This window comes from Choloepus didactylus, chromosome 23 (assembly GCF_015220235.1).
Source record: "Choloepus didactylus isolate mChoDid1 chromosome 23, mChoDid1.pri, whole genome shotgun sequence".
Taxonomy (NCBI): Eukaryota; Metazoa; Chordata; class Mammalia; order Pilosa; family Megalonychidae; genus Choloepus; species Choloepus didactylus.
Window position 1 is genome coordinate 1059516 of NC_051329.1, and position 20508 is coordinate 1080023.

Genomic DNA, 20508 nt, shown 5'->3' on the forward strand with positions numbered 1-20508 from the left:
CCTCGCCCAGGACGCCCTCACTTAGCTCATCCCCCCCGCGGGGACCCTCTTCCCGAGGGAGGCCCATCCCCAGGTCCCAGGGTGGCCCTTGAACGAGTCGGGACAAGGACATCGCTTGAAGCCCCGAGCGAGCAGACCCCGGGGTCCGGTGGGAGCCTTGGCAGCAGGGAAGGCCAGCGGTTCTTCCGTTGCCCCCAACCCAGCCTCGGGGGCCACCCCTCGGGGCCAAGGCTAAGACCCCTCCCCAGGCTCCGGAGGCGCCTCTGAACCACTGGCCCCTCCCGGTCCTGCCCCTTGGTGGAAGCCGAAGGAGACGGGCCCCGGAGACGCGGCCGCTCCAAGTCGGAGAAGGTGGCCTGCAGGGGGGATGCGCGGGAAGCCCCCGGTTCGTCCGGCAGGGCGGAGACACTGTGGGACCCCCACCGCCCTGCGCCTGCAAGGCCGTGAGCTGACCCTTCCGGCATGTGGCCCTGCGCTGCGGGGGGGACAGGACGGAAAGGGTCCTCCGGGGGCTGCTGCCAGCTCCAGCCCACACACGGCAGCGGTGTCCACTCACACCGCGTGTGTACACAGGCACACCCACAGGCACGCATGTGCACAAGTGTGGGTGCATGCACACCTATACACACATATATACAATGCGTGGGCGTGTGTACACGCGATACACACATATGTACATGTGTGGGTGTGCACATGGGGCTCACAATATCAGTACACACCCACCCGTGTACACAGGCACACCCATGCACGTGCATATACATGTGTACAGGCGCATGCATGCACACACACACGTGTGGGTATGTACACACCTGTACACATACATACATGTGCAGGTGCATGCACACATCGATACACATGTTGATACATGTGTGCGGGTGTGTGTGCACACTTATATACACTAGTATACACGTGTGGGGGTGTGCACACATCAGTGCACACATATATACACATGTGGGTGTGCACACATGGGGCTGCTGATATCAACATGCCCAGATATGTACATATACACACATATACACATGCATATACATGTGTGGGTGCAAGCAAACACCTATACACACTCATGTACACACATCTGAGTGTGTGCAAATGTACAGAGATTTACTCTGAGGACCTGGCTCATGCTATCGAGGTGGCCAGCAGGTCCGAGGTCCCTGGGCAGCCAGCAGGGTGCAACGTGGCCGGGCCATGGTGCTGCGGTTGCATCTGAGATCTGCACGAGTAGAAGCTGAGTCCTGAGAAAGCGTTTCCTCTTCTCCGGGAAGCCTCAGGTTTCCTCTCAAGCCCCCACCTGGCTGGCTGCGGCCACTGGAGAGCAGTGTCCTGACTGAGAGCCACTGGCTGTGGACGTGACGACGTCCGCGAGCCGCCCCCTGGATCTCCCAGGCAGTGCGGGTGGGATAGCTGGGGGTGGCAGCCCCACGAGGGGCCCGGGAGCCCAGGACCACCCCCACGCCCCCATGGAAGCTCCGGCCCCCCGGCGCCAGCCCCCGCCTTGGTGCACCCTGCACCTCACCACGTGACGCCCTCCATTTGCCGAGCCGCCTCTCCCTCAGGGTTTCCCATGAGGATGCTGGCACCGCGGGCTGGGGCAGGAGCAGAGGTCTGAGCAGGGCCCCCCGGGGTGGCGGGCTGAGGCGCCCCTGCTCTCCCCGCAGCAGAGCTCAAGTTCAGCCTGGAGCAGTACGTCCGCAGGCGGTACCCCGGGCTCGTGAAGATCGTCCGCAACAGCAGGCGCGAGGGCCTGACCCGCGCGCGGCTGCAGGGCTGGAAGGCGGCCACGGCCCCTGTTGTCGGCTTCTTCGACGCCCACGTGGAGTTCAGCACGGGCTGGTAGGTCGGGCAGCAGGCTGGGGAGCACCCCTGGGTGCCTTGAGCTGCTCCCAGCCCCCGGGCTGCGGTCTAGGTCCCCCACCTGCTAGCACCTGACAGCAGGGCCACGGGAAGAAGGGGCGGCTTGGGCTCAGGGCTCCCTCGGGGGGCTCGCTGGGGGTCCCGGGACACAGGCTGAGCCGGGAGAGGCGGGGGACCCTTGGGGTGCAGCTCCTGGGAGACGGAGCCATTTGTGGGGGGGGCGTGGGGCTGTGGACAGGGACCTCCGCAGGGGGGGCTTCTGGTCAGGGATGACAGCAAGGCTGGGAACACAGCGCCTGGACAGACGATCGTCCATAGCACCGAGGCTGGTCACGACAGGTGGGTCCTGAGCCCTGAGAAGCCATTTTTCACTGGTATGGAAGATTCTAGATCAGAGAGTCCATGCTCCTTTTGCTCCTGCTGTGCTCCAGAGGAGAAGGCACCCACGTGAAGCCTGGAGGGGTGTGGCCAGGGGTGGCAGGTTGCAGGGACGCCCCACAGCTGGGGCTGCTGAGCCTCAACCCCCACTGCGAGCCGGTGTCTCCCCAGGAGGCAGGAGCCCGAGAGTGGGGTGCATGGACCAGCGGCCTCGGCTCCGCGGGAGCAGCTGGAAGGCGGAGAGCGTCACAGGGACCCAGAGCCTGGTCGTCAGGCCCCCAGGGGGCTCTTGCTAGGGTTCCATGGTGTCCCCCAAAAAGATGCACAAACGCGACCTGATTTGGAAATAGAGTCTTTGCTGACGTGTCTGCTAGGATGACCAGGTGACTTAGAGCCAGCATGATGGGCCCTCGCTAGAAGGGGGATTTCAGATCCCAATGGACAGAGGAGGGCGCCATGTGGGGGTGGAGGCCATGTGAGGCAGACGCAGAGGCTGGAGGGGTGCGTCCCGGAGCAGACCCCCGAGAGCTGACACCTTGGCTTCAGCCCTGTCACCTCGGGAAGGTGGAGCCGGCCCATGGCCCTCGGTTACACGGCCCAGAGCAACCCAGATGATTCCCTCTCGTGAGCTGGGGGCACAAATCCCAGACCCCGAGGAGAAGTCGAGGCTCGAAGGCGTGGCATGGCCTTCAGAACGGTGACACTTGTCCAGGAAGTTATCCACGGTGGGGGGGAAGTGGGCAGCCCTCGGGTCGGACGCTGGCCCCTGTTGAGACGGACTCCGCAGAAGTCTGGGGGCTGTGAGGAACCCCCAGGACAGTGGGGGTCGGTGCGGCGGGTCTCAGAGGCGGCCACGGGCTCTCTGCGTGTCACCTGAATCTCCTCCCTGCGGTCCGTCGTCTGGGTCTGCGGTGGCCTCTGGGAGCTCCGAGGGTCTCGGGAAGGCTCCGCCTGGGGACGCCCGTCTGTGCGTGGGGAGGCCCGGGAGCTGCGCCGTGGGCTGCGTGGGGCTGGGTGGTGACGGTTCTAAGGGCCGGCTTCTCCCAGCCCCGTCTGCCTGAGCCTGCACCCCCTTTTTGTTCTGCTTTGACTCCCCTGTTGCCCCCACCTCTCTCTCCCCTATGCCCTGGGTGCTCCTCTTTTTGCCGCCATGTAACATATCTCCTTTTATCATTTACTTATCTACATCGCTTGTCCCCACCAGGCCTCCGTACAGTTGTCAAGGCCGCGCACTGCACAACCATCCTCGTGGCCAGTCCGCCCCCATGAAGCTCCCTGGCTTGTGCCGGGCACCTAGGAGTACCACGAGGCTGTCATGGCAAAATGCGATTTTAAAGCCGCGTAATTCTAATGTTCACAAACGAGCTCCAAGTTCTCCGTCTGCAAACAGCCCGCACCCCAAGTTGCCTCCACAAAAGATCCTGCCTTACTAGCAGATGTTTGTAGACAGCGCTTTGCTAACAGTGATTAATCCTCTGCATGGGGCCCAAAGGCAGGTGAACAGCAGCGTTTGTTCAGGGCGGGAAGCAGGCCCATCCCCAGGACCCCCACCCCGAACCTGCTCGTCCCTCGCTGCGGCACCGGGGTCCCCAGGCCCCAGGTGGGAAACGGCCAGTCCTCGCACAGCCGCCTCCTCCGGGGACCCCCTTCTTGGGGGCGCGCATCTGCTGACCACACCACTGCGGTGGAGCGCCCCGTGGAAAGTCATCCTGGCCGCTGAGGGAGCTGCCCCTGTCCTCGCTCCCTCCTGTCCCCCCCCGCGTCCCACTGTCCATCTGTCCCCTGAGTGCCCAGGCCCCCCACTGCCCACTCCCTCCCACCCTTTCTGGGTGCTGCTGTTTAACATGGAGCTCCTGCCCTGTACTGGGCTCTCCTCTCCCCGCTGGCAGAGCGTGTCCCTCACTTATTCATCACGGGGGGCGTGCCTCTGCGTGCCGCCGTCTGGCTGTGCTCCGCACGGGTGCACTGGGAGCCCCTCCACCCATCCACCAGGCGGGGGCCCCTGAACCTTGGCTCTTCCCCTCGTGGCTCCCATGACAGGTTGGTCCTGTCGATGGATGCTCCTTTCCGAGGCGCAGGAAGGGAGGGCAGGGACTGGGTGTCCATGCGGAGCTGTGGACAGGGCGGCCTTCCCGGCTGTGTTCCCGTCCTCGCGTCAGTCAGTCGTCAGCCGTGGGTGGTCCCGGGGGCTGACCCGGACGCTCCCAGCCGCTGAGCTACAAGCCCTCGCCAGAGGGTCCCGTGGGTCAGGGAGGGCTGGTCCCACCTCCGGAACGCGAGGTGCTTTCTGGGAAGGACAGAGGGACAGGAGAGCCGGCGGGATGGGCTCCAGGGGCATTGGGGCTGCCGCTGGATGGCACGAGCTCTGGCCACTTTTAGGAAGTGACTCTTGTCCCCCAGCTGAGCTCGGGTCACGCTCGGCCCTGCCTGGGGCTGGGGCCTTGACCTTCAGGCACCAGAGCCCGTCTCGGAGTGTTGGGGACGTGAGGACCCCCCCCCTCCGCTCCCGCTCGGCCGCTGAGCCCCGGGCGCGTGTGCTGCTGAGGGCACAGGAGCGGCTGGTTGGGGTCTGCCCAGCGCACTGTCTCTTCCCGCTGGCCCGTTGCCGGCTCCCCGCCCGGGGGCAGGGTTTTCTCCCCGTTTCCTCCCCTGGGTCCCGGGTGCCTGGAGAGGCCCAGCCCCCAGCAGGTGCTCAGGCTGCGTGTTCTGGTCGGGGCAGGGAGACGGGCTGGCCGGGCGGGCACCAGGCAGGCAGCGGAGCCAGCACGGGCCTCTCCGGGCTGGGCGCATGGCCCCTGACGCCGCTGTGCCTCTGCAGGGCGGAGCCGGCCCTGGCGCGGATCCGGGAGGACAGGAGGCGCGTGGTGCTGCCGGCCATCGACAACATCAGGTACAGCACGTTCGAGGTGCAGCAGTATGCCAACGCGGCGCACGGCTACAACTGGGGCCTGTGGTGCATGTACATCGTCCCGCCCCAGGACTGGCTGGACCGCGGCGACGAGTCGGCGCCCATCAGGTGAGGGACGGCGGGGGAGCTCGGGCAGGGCGGGCTCGGGTGTGTGACACGATGACTGGGGGAGAGAGACAGACAGGCGGGAGACGGAGAGGGAGGGAGACCGAGACACCATGTGGCAAAGAAGCGTGTCAGAGAGCAGAGGGGACAGAGGAACCCGCAGGTGGAGAAGGAGAGACAGACAGACGTGGGGGGCACAGAGGCCACCCCAAGCCGGAAGGTCAGGCAGCGAGGCCAGCGGGTGGGGAGAGGGCTAAAGGCACAGGCCCACCCAGCTGCTAATCTGACCCCATCAGATTTGTAATTTTGTTTGGAATTAGCTCCCCAAACATGACATTGAGAGATTTTGCATTTTAAAATACTTAATCCCAGCCTCTTTGGAAAAGGGGGAGGCCTGGCAGCGCAGGGCACACATTCTCACAAGAGGGAGGGCAGCCGGGGCGAGACAGCCCCCAAACAGGGCGTGTGCTCCCCAGTTGGTGGCGGCCCCCACCACCCCGTTGTTCGCCTTGCGTGGCGGACCCTCTGCCTGCCTTCTGACCCCGCCTGGCTCTACGTGTTCTCATCACCTGCTGAGCTCCTGCAGGCGCCAGAGCCTCCAGCCCCTCCCCAGAAGCGCCGGGGAAACGGGCACCTCCAAGTCCAGGGGCAGCTGTTTCTCCCGGGACCCTGCGGTTTCTTTCTCCTGGAATGAACCCCCGAGACCCCCACCAACACTCTGGGGTGGGTTTCGGGGTCCCGGGCTGGGGCACCCCACCCTGCCTCCTCCACTGGAATGGGTGTGTCCTCCCGAAACTGCCGGCACAGGCCGCCTGGCTGTGAGCGGACCGTGCACCATCGCGCCTCGGAAAGTCCTCTCTCTCCTCTGTTTTGGTTTCCCGGCTGCAAAAACAAATGCCACGCGGGGTCAGCGTAACAGCAGAACGTACTTGCTCACGGTGTCAGAGGCTGGAAGGCTGGCTCCCTCCCGGGTGCTGTCTGCTGGACGGCTGCCTCCGGGGCTGCTGGGCTTTTCCGTCACTTGGCGATGCTTGTGGGGCGCTGGCTTCCTCTTCCGGCTCCCAGCTGCTCCCGTGGCTTCCCCGTGGCTTCCCTCCAGGCCTCCAGGAACAGGGCTCACGGCCATGCTGCTTTAGCTGAGGGAACCTTCTCTAGTTTAGGAACATGGTTTTCTGGGGTTCACAGTTCCAAGCCCCCCCACCCTAGGAGGGGCTCAGGGTTCCAGAGTGAGGGCAGCCAGGCTCCGGCACTGACCCCGTGTCTGGGGAGGGGGTGCCAGGCTCCGGTGCTGACCCCGTGTCTGGGGAGGGGGTGCCAGGCTCCGGCGCTGACCTGTACCTGCGTGTGACCTACCTCCCACCTTGGTGATGAGACACACAGTGCTAAGTTAGCCTCTGAGTAGCTCGGATGACGAATTTAAAAACTCTACCTAAAACAAGCCCAATCCAGTGCCCCAGCTGCAGGCACTGCCAGTTAAGCTCAGCCCCTGTGCGCAGGATGCGGTGATTCCAGCATGCGGTGCCTGGGGTTACGAGAGTGACCTCTGGCACCCCGAAGCCAGAAGGGGGTGGGGGCAGAGCCGGAGTCTGGGGGCCACTGGAGGAGGCCGGGCCAGCAAGGGTCTCTGAGATGAGTGTTGGGCAGAGCCGGGACCCGGGATCCCAGGGTCTGAGGTTTTCCTTCCACAGTCGGTCGCTGGTGCTGAAGGACGAAACGTGGCCTGGGGGGTTCCTGCCTCCATCCGAGGGGCCCTGCAGGGTCCTCCGTGGGGGAATGTGAGGACTGGGGGTCTCGGGCCTCTGCTGTGTCAGCTTCCAGCATGAGGGTCTGTGAATTTACGATGGCGAGGTTCGTCGGTGCGTTGGGATGCGCTGCGCACTAACTGTCGCACGGTGGACTCGGGCCACGTGACCAGGGCGTCCGCAGGGCCCGTTGTCATGTGGTGCACGCAGCCCCACGTCCAGGGGGAGCCTCTGGCACCCCGACCCACCGCGCCCCTGCTCCCCGTGTGTGCGCTGGCACGTGGCTGGGGCTGTAGAGCGCTGCAGCTGCTTTGGGAACCAGCCTGGTGGGTCCTCGGGCGGAACGTGGAGCCCTGACGGCTCCTCCCCTGGGTGCAGGCCCCGGAGGACCGACGCTCATGGCCGCCTAGTTCTCAGAAGCCAAAAGGCGGCACAGCCGTTAACCGACGAAGGGATAAAGGAGGCTAATCTGTCCACACGGTGGAAAGTGATCTGGAGTAAAAGGAACAAAGTGCTGATCCCTGGAGTGTGGGGGAGCTTGGAAGACAGCAGGTGGGATAAGCCGGACGCGCGGGACAGACGGTGCCTCCACATCCGCGCAGAGTCGGGGCTGGGAGATGGAGAGGAGGGTGGTGGCTCCCAGGCTGGGGCCTGGCGTCGGGGCGGCGGCTGCTTCCTGGGGACAGTTCCCGTTTCGGGTGGTGACAAGGCCTTGGTGATGGTACCACACTGGACTGTAATTGAAACCCCGAATTCCTCACTAACAAACGGCTAAAATGGCAATTGTATGTTTTGGATATACGTTACCAGAATAAAATGAAAAGAACGGGGGAAGGAAGGCGGGCAGGAGGGACGGAGCAGGCGGGCCCCATCCACTGCCCGGCCAGGGTTGGGGTCCCTCCCGGCAGCCCAGCGGATCCCGCCTGTCCGGCCGCAGACCAGACTGACAGGCACCCCCCGAGGCCACCGCCCGCCCTTCTCCGCAGACCCCACCGTTCCCACCCGCTGGTCCTGAGGCCCCCCGGGTCGGGGTGGGGGCAGCGCTTGGGCAGCTGCATCCCCCCTCGCGCCCCCCATTGCTGCTCTCACCACAGTGCCCCCCCCACAGGCCTTTCCTCGGTGCCCCACCCTTAGACCAGGCCCCCCTCCGAGGTCACCCGGCCCCTCCCTCTGCCCCGTGGCTCAGGGTCCCCCGTTGCATCCACCAGACCCCGTGGCCCTCAGAGCCCAGGAGCCTGCCTGGCTCCCCCAGGGCTGCATCGGTGCCGCCCGGTAACACCACTGGTGGCTGGTGGGACGTTCGGGCGCCGTCTTCGCTTGTTGCCCGGGTCAGGGGCTGCCGGCCTGGGCCCCACCCTGCAGGGAACAGCCCTCCTGGCGAGGCCCCCGGCGGGCCCCAGCCCCTGCCGCTTTCGCGGGTCACACGGACGTTCTGCTGTGAGCGAGCCCCTGCCAGTGGGTGCTGCCGCCCCATGAGTTTATTTTGAGGTTCTTCTGGAGCTCTGAGCAGTGTACACAAAACCATCACCAGCTGTGATAGAGTTGGCAGGACACTGGGCACTTCGACTCATCTGAGATCACCCTGAGATTGTGTGTGTGTTAAGAAACAGCCCTCATATGTTGGTGAACATAACTTAACTGGTGAAATGCTATCAAAGTCAAAGACGCTATCAAAGTTTTCTTACTGTCAGGTTCATGTCCAAAATCTAATGATGGAACAAATAGGAGCTTTGCACAAATAAAAGAGTAATCTCTTTTTAACGTGCCTGTTATCCTTAGATGATTCATGGATATTTGCCCCGAACTTTCCAGCCACCGAGAGCAGAGACGCCTCTTTAAGTGACGATTGGGACTGTATTTTGGTGGTTTTTAGAGCCACCTAACACTCATAGAAGGGGCGGGGCTGGGGCAGCGCTGGTCCCTCCTGCCTTCCTCCCGGCACGGGGAGGCCACGGAAAGCCACTGCTGGTAGCTGCGGCGCTCTGAGGCCGCGCCCCTGACGTGAAGCAAATCGCCTGTGTTCGCAGCAGACTCTCTCCTCGAAGGCTGACGGTGCAGAGGCCGTGCCTCATTCTTACTGGAGACAGGCTTCTCCTTTCTCTGTTTGCTTCCCTTTTTTATCCCCAGCACCCAGTAAGCACTCAGAATGTTGGAAATTCTTGATTGACTTAATGGATGAGTGAGCGTGCGCTGCGGTCCCACTCAAGTGAGTGATGCCGTCACACATTCTTCTCCACTGCTCTGTCCCAGTGCCCCCGGCTTTTACCACCTCTGCCCTCCGAAGTGACTTCCTGGGGCGTGCACAACACCGATGGATTTTTAACATCTCACCGGCACATCAACGCATGATTTCACAGATGGGACAAGGCTACACTTACGTGGATGTGAATAGAAATTTTCCAGAAACATCAGCACAGTTGTCAGTCCGTGGCGTACAGCTGCCCAGATCATGCACTCGGCAACAGAGTCTGACGGGAAGGGGCCCCATAGAGTCGAGCAGTGCACAACCTGCACAACTGCCCGCTGCAGCCCTGACTACTGACACACAGACAGGACGAAACAGTGAAGGAGGGAGGCAATGGCCCCAGCTAGGGAGAGGAGGTTCAGGGCAGCCAAACATCCCACTGGGCAAACCGATTTGGTTTTAACCCCCTCTTCTAAGTCGCCCGAATGGAATCCTGGTGTTTGTCACTGTTGATGTTACTCAGTGAGCATTTGCTGCTCCACCAGGCTCTGAGGTGTGCCTGGCCCCTGGTGGCCAGGGAGTCGGCTCTGCCAGGGCCTGGGCACAGTGCCACATGGCAGGGAGGTGCCCAGGTCTCCGCCAGCGGCCCTCTCACCCCCTCCTCCCTCCAGGACCCCCGCCATGATCGGCTGCTCCTTTCTGGTGGACCGGGAATACTTTGGGGACATCGGTCTGCTGGACCCTGGCATGGAGGTGTACGGCGGGGAGAACATCGAGCTGGGCATGCGGGTGAGTGGGGAGCGCGGCCGAGCTGGGGTAGGGGCCGTGTGATGCCGGCCAGCAGGAGGGCAGGTCCCAAACCGAGTTAGAGCCAGAAACTTCCATAGCAGGTCTACCGGGACATCTGATGGCAGCGACTATAATGATGAAAAGTTGGGCCTTTATTTTGCACGTTTGCATTATTTCCCAGTCGTTCCTTACTACGGCACTGTACAAAAGTATTGGTGGGAGGTTGACTGGCCCTGCGGGGCAGAGGGTTGGCGGCTCTTCTTGCACACCCTGTTCTGTTTATTCTTTTTGTTGGATGTGGCTTTGGAGGGCCAGGGGTGCTGCTGGCAGCCCCTGAGCTACCCTTGGTGCTGCTGCTGGCGGGAGGGCTGGCTCCTTGGGGATAGCTCCTGAGGCCCAGCAGGCCTGGTTGTGGGGGGCAGGTCTCCGCTCCGACAACTCGCGCCACCCCGAGAGGGAGCCGGCGGCTGGGCCCCTCCCAGAGGCGTTTGCAGGCGGAGAGGATGCAGGTGCCGAGAGCCTAAGGGAATGCCCGGCACCCAGGTGCCATTGCCGAGGTGGGGACAGTGGGTTAGCGGGGGTGTGGGCCGCCTTTATTCTCAGCTGACCTAAACCAGGCAGGTGAGCAGGTAGGGAGCACCAGGGCCCGAGTCGGGGGACCTGGAAATTCCTTGTCCTGCATGGGGTCCCCTCAGCCACCAAGGGAGCATGGCGGAGCTGCAGCTTGATCTTGGGACTGTGTATGGAGCAGATGAGGGTCCCAGGGAGGCCCCACCCGGGTTGTGGTGGGCCCACAAATGCTGCGGTGGGGCCAGGGTGGCCCTCCGGGTGGGGCCCTGGGCCCTGGTGCAGTCAGCACCCAGTGGGGGGCAGAAGCCAGTGTGAGCCGGCCCCGGGTGCTCTGGCCTGTGGCTCAAGCCTGGAACACCTGCAGGCAGGTGGACGTGTGCAGAGTGGAGCGGTGAGGAGGGGGCGACACCAGCAACATCAGGGGGGCAGAGGTGAAAGTTCCGCCCGGCAGACACTGCGGGCAGATCCCCTCGGCCGGGCTCTGAGCCGAGGATGGGAGGGTGGGGCCCAGGGTATCGGGGTCTCAGGAAAAAGCACTCGTGGGCACACCTGGGGTCTGGAGGTTCACACTCAGGACACGCGGTCACTGCGCGTGAGCCAGCGACCGCTCTGGAGCTTGACCACAGAAGCAGCCACCAGCTGCGATTTGACGGCACATCATCCTCTACTTCCAAGTCGTAGCAGATGGTATTTCCCAAAGTCGCTTCCACCCGTCTCCCATCTGCTCCACCCGCAGCGAGTCCTGGACTCATTGTCCCCTTCTGTCCCCTCTGCCTTGGGTCTGGGCTGGCCGCCGTGACCATCCAACCGTAGGGTACAGTGGAAATGATGGCGGCTGACCTCGAAGGCCATAAGGAGCAGCACGGCGTCCCCGTGGCTCTCTGGAGGTGCTGGCTCTGGAAACCTACTTGCTGTGCTGTGAGGAAGCCAAGCAGGCTCTCGGGGGGCAGTGGGGGTGCTGTGGCTGATAGCCCAGCTGAGGTCCAGCCGAGAACCAGAGGAGGAGAAGCTTCTGGATGATTCAGGCCCCCAGACATAGTGAGGCAGAGAGGAGTTGTCCCCACAGGTCCTTTCCAAATTTCTGACCCACAGAATCGATGCACGTAATAAAAATGGTTGCTGGGGAGGATTTGTTGTGTAGCCGCAGCTAACGTGGACACGTGCCGATCTGGGGCGTCACCCTCATGTTGGGAGAATCCCACCATCTGTTGACTGTGAGGGCATGTGGCGCGGGGGGAGACGTCACGGCCATCCAGGGTGGGGTTCAAATCCCACTTCCACCACTTGCCAGCCATGTGACCTCAGGCTCACGCTCGCTCAGGCGGGGTTGTCCTGCATAAATGGGGATAACGTCCCGGCGTGCAGAGGGGCGGGAAGGATCCATAAGGAACTGTAGGAATCGCCGGACGCACAGCTCCCGCCGTGGCTTAAACACTCATTAGATGCGGCATGTGACTGAGGAGGGTGTTTGGGTGCTGGGCCCTGCTCTGAGTTCTGGGCCCACGTTAACTCGCTCAGCCTTCACGACACCCTCATTCCCATTCTACAGAGGGGAAAACCGAGTTGTGAAGAGGCTGTTTGCCTGAGGTCACACTGCCAGTGAGCAGCAGGGCCGGGGATCGATGCCAGTTCACAAGCGCCGGTGACCCGAGGGCAGGGCTGTAGTGGGTCACCCGAGGGCGGGGGCTGTAACGGTTTTTCCACGAGAGCGCGGATACAATCTGCCTCCAGGGGAATCACTGACTTCTCTTGGTGACGAGTCCAAACTGTGGACAGTGCAGCCCCGGGAGACTTGGGACAGGGAGTAAGTGAACTTTCTGATGAGCGGCAGCTCAGTGTCTTCCCGGCACCTGGGGTTCTGACCTGGGTGGGTTTGTGATGAAGCTCTGGCGTCGTGAAACGAGAGCCTAGTGCCAGAGACGTTGAAACCCCCACCCTCTCCCCTCCAACTTGAGTCCTGACCTGGGGGGCATGGGGCCCCTCTCTTCAAATGGGCTGTGATGGGGGGTGGCGGACGGTGCTGATGGACTTACAACGTCCCCTAGGACTTCTGCAGCAGCAGCCAGTGGGGCCACGAGCTGCCCGCCCGCTGCATAAACCAAGCTCGCCTCTCAGAGCCAGTTCTGGAATTAGAACAAGAGGGAGCCACTTTGTGCATTGGCTTCCCAATTTGTAAACATCATTGGGACCTAAGGTCACAATTAGCAGTAATGCTGAGTCCCGAGGCCCCCACGTACAGCCAGGAGGAGCTGGGGAGTGTTGGGTGGTGCCTGGGGGTCCCCGGGGGCAGGGGGCAGAGTGGAGGTGAGAGGCATTTCTCTCACCTTGGGAGTTGGCAGCATGCTGGGTGATACGGCTACGAGGCAAGGAACCCCGAGGACCCCCTAAGTTCTCAGTGGAGCACAGCCTCCTGGCCTAGGACTCTGAGCCGGCACCTCCTGCTGTTTTAAGCCCCCCGGCTTGCGGCACTTTGTTGCATCGGCCCCAGGACACCAATACAACCTCCTGTGCGCCAGGCACTGCTTTGGGTAGCACATGGGGCAGGCCAGGCGGGCGGGTCCTGCTCTCGGGAGCACCCATTCTAGGGGGATGAGCTGGGTGGGGCGCCCATGGATGGGACAGATGGGGGGGGACAGAGCACTCGGTGAGCTCCTGTGGGAGAAGGGGTGGCCCTGGAGGGTCTCTCTGAGAAGGTGCCGTTTGAACGAAGACTGAAGCAAAGTGGAAGAGAGAAACAAGGGGCCGAGGAGATGGCAGGCACAGAGGCCTGAGGCCGGAGCCGGCTCCCCGTGTTCAGGGGCTGGCGAGGCCAATGCGGCAGAAATAGGGGGGAGAACGAAGGCGACGGGTCACGGTTTAGCCTTCCCTCTCCCTGCCAGGTGAAGACTTCGGAGGCGTTTCAGTGGGCAGGGAGCTGGGATCCGTCTGGCCGCAGTGGAGCGCGGTCTGAAGCTGTGAGAGTCGGGAGCCCGCCCAGGAGCCCCCGGTGACCGTCCAGGCCCGGGGGCTTCGCTCGCCTCGTGGGCGCAGAGGGGCAGCCCTGTCCTCCGCGGGCTCTGCTCCGCCTTCCGGCTCCTCCGGGGCCCTCTGCTGGGAAGGCCGAGGGAAGGGCGGGCTCCAGAGTATGGCGAGCCTGTGTTTCCACAGCGTCGGAGAGCGAGGTGCCAGCCTGCAGAGGACCGGGGAGGGCGGAAGTGGGCTCGGGGTCACCGTCTCCTCTTGGCGGGCAGGGCTGAGGCCCGGGCCTGGGTGACTTGCCCAAGGCCACCAGCCGGGAGCTGCGAGCTGAGATCCAAACCCAGTTCTGCCCACCCCAAAGTGCGAGGCCTGACCCCGGGGTGGGTGCTGGCGGTGAAGGAAGGCCCGGGGCTGCCCGCTGCCCCACGATCTTGCTGGGGAACTTCCTCCAGGAGGAAGGACCTGGGAAGTTGTCGCTGTGAATCAGATGGCGGGAAAGGGGCACTGAGACGGGACAGGGGAGCAGAGGAGGGACGAAGCCGCGTGGCCTGGGCGGGGGTGCGTGGGGGTGCCCGTGGCCCACCCTGCAGAGCCCGGCCCAGCCCCGCAGGCCCCCGCCAGCCGCCCCACCGCAGACAGCCTCACCTCCACCCCTTGGTCAGTCTCGGCACGGCTAGCCAGGGCGGCCCTTCTGACACAGTCCACCGATTAGAGTGACCATGGACTGTGATCACAGAAACACCCCCTGCCACCCCCTGATGAGGAATGTCCTGGAGCCAATTAAGTGAAAATGAATCTGCCGCGTTCGTTTGGTTTAATGGCAGTCAAGACGAAGCCGGGGCGGGGGCTGGAGACCGCATGTTCTCTACCTGCGGCTGGGACCCGCTGCTCCTGGAGGTGCGGTGGGAAGCCTCTCGTGTGCTGAGGGGGTCCCTGAGCCCCAGAGCCCCCCAGCCTGCGGGAGCCGTGTCAGGACACCCAGGGGCCCCAGCTCTCCTGAGAGACCATGTGCTTGAGGTCTCGATGGTAAACTGAGGCAGCCAGGGGCAGAGAGGAGGAGCCTTCGGAGCAAGGTGCCCGGTGGAGAAAAGACGTCTGAGACTGGGGAAGGTTAAACATCAGAGGGCAAGGGGTTGTTTCCCAGGGTGATTTCTAGACCTTTCTTTCTCCGCAAGCTTGGGCACAAGGGAGAGGGTGGGGACGGTACGGTGATGTTCTTGTTTCACAGTTGGTTTCAAGAAGAGCCTGTTCTAGTTACACGTGGGCTGGTGCCTGGGCGTGAGGGGGCGTCCTCAGGTGAGGGGTGTCCCCGTCCCCCAGAAGCCCACAGGGTGAGGCTACCTGACAAGGTGAGCCTCCTCACCCGTGCAGCTGACCTGTGTCCACCGTGAGCAGGTGAGGAGGAGCTGGTGCATGAGGCAGGCACGTGCCTCCTGTCTGCTCTGCCGTCTGGAGAAACCCCGGTGGGCTTGGGGCCTTCGAGGGACCCTGTGGGCTGCGTCTGGAGTCGGCCTCTGCCAGCGAGCCAGCTGGGGCCTGGAGCAGACCCCTCTCTCTGAGCCTCGGTTTCCCCCGCACTGAGGGGCGGGACAGATGTTCACCATGGGGCTGCTGGACAAGTCAGGGAAGGGGAAGGTTTCATGCCTGGAACGTAATAAGCATGCAGTAAGTGCAGTTGTTTCGATGTGCAGGTATAAACACGATTTTTCTTTCCTTTATGACAACTATTTCTATTATAAAAACACTGAAGATAAGCTGACTAGGAGAAAACACAAATCATCCACAATATATCTCTGTCAGCATTGAGTGTGGATCCGCTCGGCATTTCGTGCATATACTGTGTGCACGTGTGTGTGCCTGTGTGTGTCCATTTTCACCTGTGTGCGCTTGTGTGCCTGTACCTGTGTGTGGGTGTGCAGGTACCTTTTAACGTGCTGTGTTTTGTGTGTGCACGTTTCTCGCAGAGCCGCCACCCAGCACGCGTGCTCCTGCTTCCGGCTCGGTCCGCGAGGAGGCCTGGCCTCTCCGGCTGCAACCTTGGGCAGCGCGGTGTCCCTGCTCAGGATGCTGCGAAGCTCCATCGAGCGTGTGCTGCTCCGAAATGAGCGTCCAGCGCAGGGGCTGGTGGCGTGACCGCTGCTTTCCCAAGTACGCGGGTTTCCTGCGCGTGTCCTCGGTGGCTGATGGGCTGGGGCGTGCTCCCCGCGGCTGTCGGCGTGTGGGTCACTCCCTCTGCCAGTGCTTGTCTTGCCGTTCCTCGTGTTCAGGTTGGTCTGGTTGCTCTTTATACCGGGGAGAGGAACGCCTGGTCGCGTGGCGAAGCTGCGGCCCCCGGTATCGCTCGGCTTTCATCTCCTCAGGTCTGTTTGTTCATATACAGAATTTTTTTAATATAAGGATCTATCTCTCTTTTTCCTTTTTGGCTCACTCCTTTGCTGTCATTCGTAGAAAGACCTTTTTGACCATTTAAATAGCTTTCCTTCTGACACATTTATAGTTCTTTTTTCACCTTGAAGTCTTTAATTCACCTGGAATATAATTTTTATATAAGTAAGGTGGTGCTCTCTCTTTATATTGTTAGTGAACTAACTCGTTTCTCACCATTCTTGAACATTCCATCCTCCAGTTACGGGAAGCGCCACCTTTATCAAGCTCTAATGCTTTTTTATATAATGCATCTATTTTAAACTTTCTGCTTTTAGCCACAACCTCACTGCTTTATAAAATATCTTAACATCTAGCAATGTAATATGTCCCCATTGTTATTATTTTAGAATTCTCTTGGCTATTCTTTTTTTCTTCTTCTTCTCTTACTCTTCCACATGGACTTTTAGGACCATTTTATCAAAATTCTAATCCATTTGCCAGTAGGTTGGCTTCCTGTAATGTCACACTGCAGCGAGACTCCAGGAGTGACCAGAGACCGTGAGATCACAGAGCCCGGGGGTGCTGTGGATCTGCTCCCCTTTATTCTTCTTGATCCTGGCATACGTGGCCAACGCGAGGCCTTGTGTACGTTTACAAATCCAGATGCGGCCTCCCTGCTGGCAGTCTGTTAGCGCTCAGGCACGCTCGGGCTACCCTCTGGGTGTCGTTTTCCATCTTGTCATCACTCTCTGATGAGTCCTGGATAATCTTCTCAATTCTTCCTTCAATCGTGTGCAAACCACTCTTTAAGCTGCTTACCTAGCTTTGGTTTTGAATTTTAATGCCTTTATTTATATTTACAGGACTTCCTTTCCATGGGCACTTGTCATATCCTGTTGTTCTTTTACTACTGGTTTTGATTCCTAACTTCCTGTTCCTGTGTGATGAATGCTTTCCCCTCCTTGAACGTTTTTAACATGCTGCTTTTAACATCCTCTCCCGCTAACTTTTTTCTCTCTTTCCTTGGGTTTACATCCACCATCTTGTGGATTTGTTGGCTGGCTCTCATGGACTTGGATTTCCTCGGGTGCTTTGTAATGTCTTTGCATGAGCTCGTTATTCGTGGGAATTGTGTTTCGCTGTGTGCTCACTCATCCCTGGGGTTTCAGCTGATCTCTTCCCGGACCCCAGGATCCGTGGCCCAGACTTTAGTCTTCACCCTAAGGGGGTATTCCAGTTCTGTTCCTGCACGGTGGCACCCTGATTCCAGCGGTGTGCATGTCACTGCCTCCCGTTCCCACGAGTCGTTTCTGAACGGCCCCTGGGAGCATTCAGGGCTGGTTCCAGCTTCTTTCATGATGAGGGAGCCCAGGCTCCAGGCGGGGTCCTGGCTGCACATCCAGCCCCTGCTGCCTGCCCCCCGGCCTCAGCCTCATCACCTGGAGATTTGGGCTCAATTTTATCTTGCTTTCTAGTTTGGCTATGTACATTTTTTAAAAACAGACTTTCATTTTTAGAGCAATTTAAGCCTACAGAGCAGTTGGGCAGAAGGTAAGAACCCCTCCTGGTTTCCCTGTTACTAACATTGGGCGTCAGTGTGGTACCTTCCTCATCACCGATGAGCCGATACGGTGTGTTGTTGTCAGCTGGAGCCCAGGGCTCTGGGCCGGGCAGGTCCGTGGGTTTCTGCAGAGGCAAGAGGCTGTGCATCGGCCATTAGGGTGTCCCCAGGAGACTCTCGGCTCTGGAAGGCCCTGTTCTGCCTGCTCTTGCTTCCTGGTACGGTCGGGTGCCTGGAGCCTCTAGAATGGTTTACCTTCGTCTCTGTCTGTGGGGAGCAGGCAGGGGAGACCCCCTGGGTCATTCTGTCCAGTGGGGATGGGCTCATGTCCCATGGAAACATGCCTCCCCGCGGCCTCCCCTTCCCCGAGGCAGGAGCTCCGCAGGAGGAGACGGGGGCCGTGCTCCCGGCCTCCAGCCATTAGCATGAGAGTCTTAGACCCCAGCACACAGCACGGTCCCTTGGCGCTGGTTCACCTCCCACAGGCTCCGACTCAGCACGTCTGCGGCTGCAAACCTGCATTTCTGGCGAGCTCCAGGTGAGGCCCGGGATGCCACTTGCAGAGCCGCTCGTCCCCGAGGAAGGGAAGGTTCACTTCCCTTTTCGTTCTTTTGAGACATTCTAGGTGTTTGGAGAAGGGTCAGGAGGAGTGTGGGGTCTTGTGCCAGTTTGAATGTACTGTGTCCCCCAAATGCCATTGTCTTTGTAGTCTTGTGGGGCAGGCGTTTTGGTGCTGATTAGAGTTGCTGGGAATGTGCCCCACCCAGCTGTGGGTGATGACTCTGGTGAGCTATTCCCATGGAGGCGTGGCCCCACCCATTCAGGGTGGGCCTTGATCAGTGGAGCCATATAAATGAGCTGACTCAAAGAGAAGGAACGCAATGCAGCTGGGAGTGACGTTTTGAAGAGGAGCAAGCTTGCTAGAGAGGAACGTCCTGGGAGAAAGCCATTTTGAAACCAGAACTTTGGAGCAGATGCCAGCCACGTGCCTTCCCAGCTAACAGTTTTCTGGACGCCATTGGCCATCCTCCAGTGAAGGTACCCGATTACTGATGTGTTATCTTGGATACTTTATGGCCTTAAGACTGTAACTGTGTAGCTAAATAAACCCCTTTTTTATAAAAGCCAATCCTTCTCTGGTGCTTTGCATTCCACAGCATTAGCAAACTAAAACAGATTTTGGTACCAGGAGTGGGGTGCTTTTGCTGCTGAGTCTGCAAATACCAAACATGTTGGAACGGCTTTTCAAATGGATAAGGGGAAGATTCTGGAAGAATTGTAAGGAGCTTGATAGAAAAGGCCAAAACTGCTTTAAAGAGACTGTTTATGGAAATATGGACTCTAAAGATACTTCTGATGAGGCCTTGAACAGAAATGATGAATATGTTGTTGTAAACTGGAAGAAAGGCGATCCTTGTTTTAAAGTGGCACAGAATTTGGCAAAATTGAGTCCTGGTGTCAGATGGAAGGAAGAATTTGAAAACGACAACCTGGAATACTTAGCTGAGGAGATCTCCAGACTACGTGTGGAGGACGTACCCTGGCTTCTTCTTGCAGCTTATAGTAAAATGTGAGCGGAGAGAGATAAACTTAGAACTGAACTCGGGTTCAAAGAAACCAGAAGCTGATGGCTTGGAAAATTACGAGCTTCCAGGGGGTGGAATCCCAGAAGCTACAGCCCAACGTGAGGATGTAACCAAACATGGAACCCAGCTGCCATTTCAGTACAAGCCAAGATTGGAGATGGAATTATCCAGAAACGATTTGTGGAAAGTCCTATTGTCTGATAGCTTTGACCCCTGCGTGCTTCATGCAAAGCCAACAGAATTTTTGCGAGATCTTTATAGACAGAGCCATTGCCAGTCTGGACTGGAGGAGACAGACAAGGAACAAACTGAAGGAAAAATGTCTTCAAAGACAGAGCCCTGGAGGTTGAGGTCTGGAGTCAGGAGGTCTCGGGCTGGGAGAGTGGAGTGGCCCACATGCCTGGAAAGGGTGAGTTTGCCCTGGAGGTCAAGGGCGGGCCTTCTGACTCGATGCTCAGGAAATGTCTTGCCACCCCAAGCCCCAAAGAGGGTGGAGCACATTCCCAGGGAATTGGGGAGAGCCTGGCTGCCACCACACTGTTCTGAAGGGCTTGAGCATGTGCCCCAGAGATGGAAGGGAATCTGGGAGCTGCCTCGATGTTTGAGGAGGGTGGGGCCGAGAAGGTGGTCTCCCCAGTGTGTGGATATGTTGGAGAACTCACCTCAGCCTTTAGAGAGGAAAGGGCTGCCACAAAGGCCCTTAGGAAGGGTTAGACTCCTGCTCTCTCAAGCCCCAAGGATGCAACGTCATTCTGTTAATGACTCTCAGACTTTGAAATCTAATGGAGTTTGTCCTGCGGGTTTTAGGAACTGTTTTGGTCCTGTTAACCCTGTTTTCCTTACTGTTTCTCCTTATGGCAATAGGAATGTTTATCCTTTGAATGTCCCTCCTTTGTATATTGGAAGCACATAACTTATTCTAAGTCCACAGATCCACAGCTAAAGGAAAATTATGCCTTAGGACTGACCACGCCTGTAATTGATTTTGATAGGATCTTGTACTTAACTTTTGTTACTGAAATGATTTAAGTTTTTGTGATATTGTGATAGAATGAATGTATTTTGTGTTTGGAAAGATAATGTCATTTTGGGGTCCAGGGGGTGGAATGTGCCAGTTTGAATGTATTGTGTCCCCCAAACGCCATTATCTTTGATGTAGTCTTGTGGGACAGACGGTTTGGTGCTGATTAGATTTGCTTGGAATGTGCCCCACCCAGCTGTGGGTGATAACTCTGATGGGATATTCCCACGGAGGTGTGGCCCCGCCCATTCAGGGTGGGCCTTGATCAGTGGAGCTATATAAATGAGCTGACGGGCAGAGGGAACTCAGTGCAGCTGTGAGTGGCGTCTTGAAGAGGAGCAAGCTTGCTAGAGAGGAACGTCCTGGGAGAAAGCCATTTTGAAACCAGAACTTTGGAGCAGACGCCAGCCACGTGCCTTCCCAGCTAACAGAGGTTTTCCGGACACCATTTGCCATCCTCCAGTAAAGGTACCTGATTACTGAT

General features: G+C 59.6%; 1 protein-coding gene across 7 annotated transcripts in view; it reads left to right on the forward strand.

Annotated features, from left to right (window-relative positions):
* Nucleotides 1-20508, forward strand: part of GALNT9 (polypeptide N-acetylgalactosaminyltransferase 9) — a 120788-nt gene that overhangs the window by 78815 nt on the left and 21465 nt on the right. For 5 of the 7 annotated variants that reach the window (XM_037816844.1, XM_037816846.1, XM_037816850.1 and 2 more), the window contains 3 exons: nucleotides 1659-1833; nucleotides 5051-5248; nucleotides 9844-9961. In XM_037816844.1, the coding sequence (XP_037672772.1) occupies nucleotides 1659-1833; nucleotides 5051-5248; nucleotides 9844-9961 (491 nt within the window). The remainder of the gene's footprint in view (nucleotides 1-1658; nucleotides 1834-5050; nucleotides 5249-9843; nucleotides 9962-20508) is intronic. The other 2 variants (XM_037816845.1, XM_037816849.1) reach the window with 1 other exon arrangement.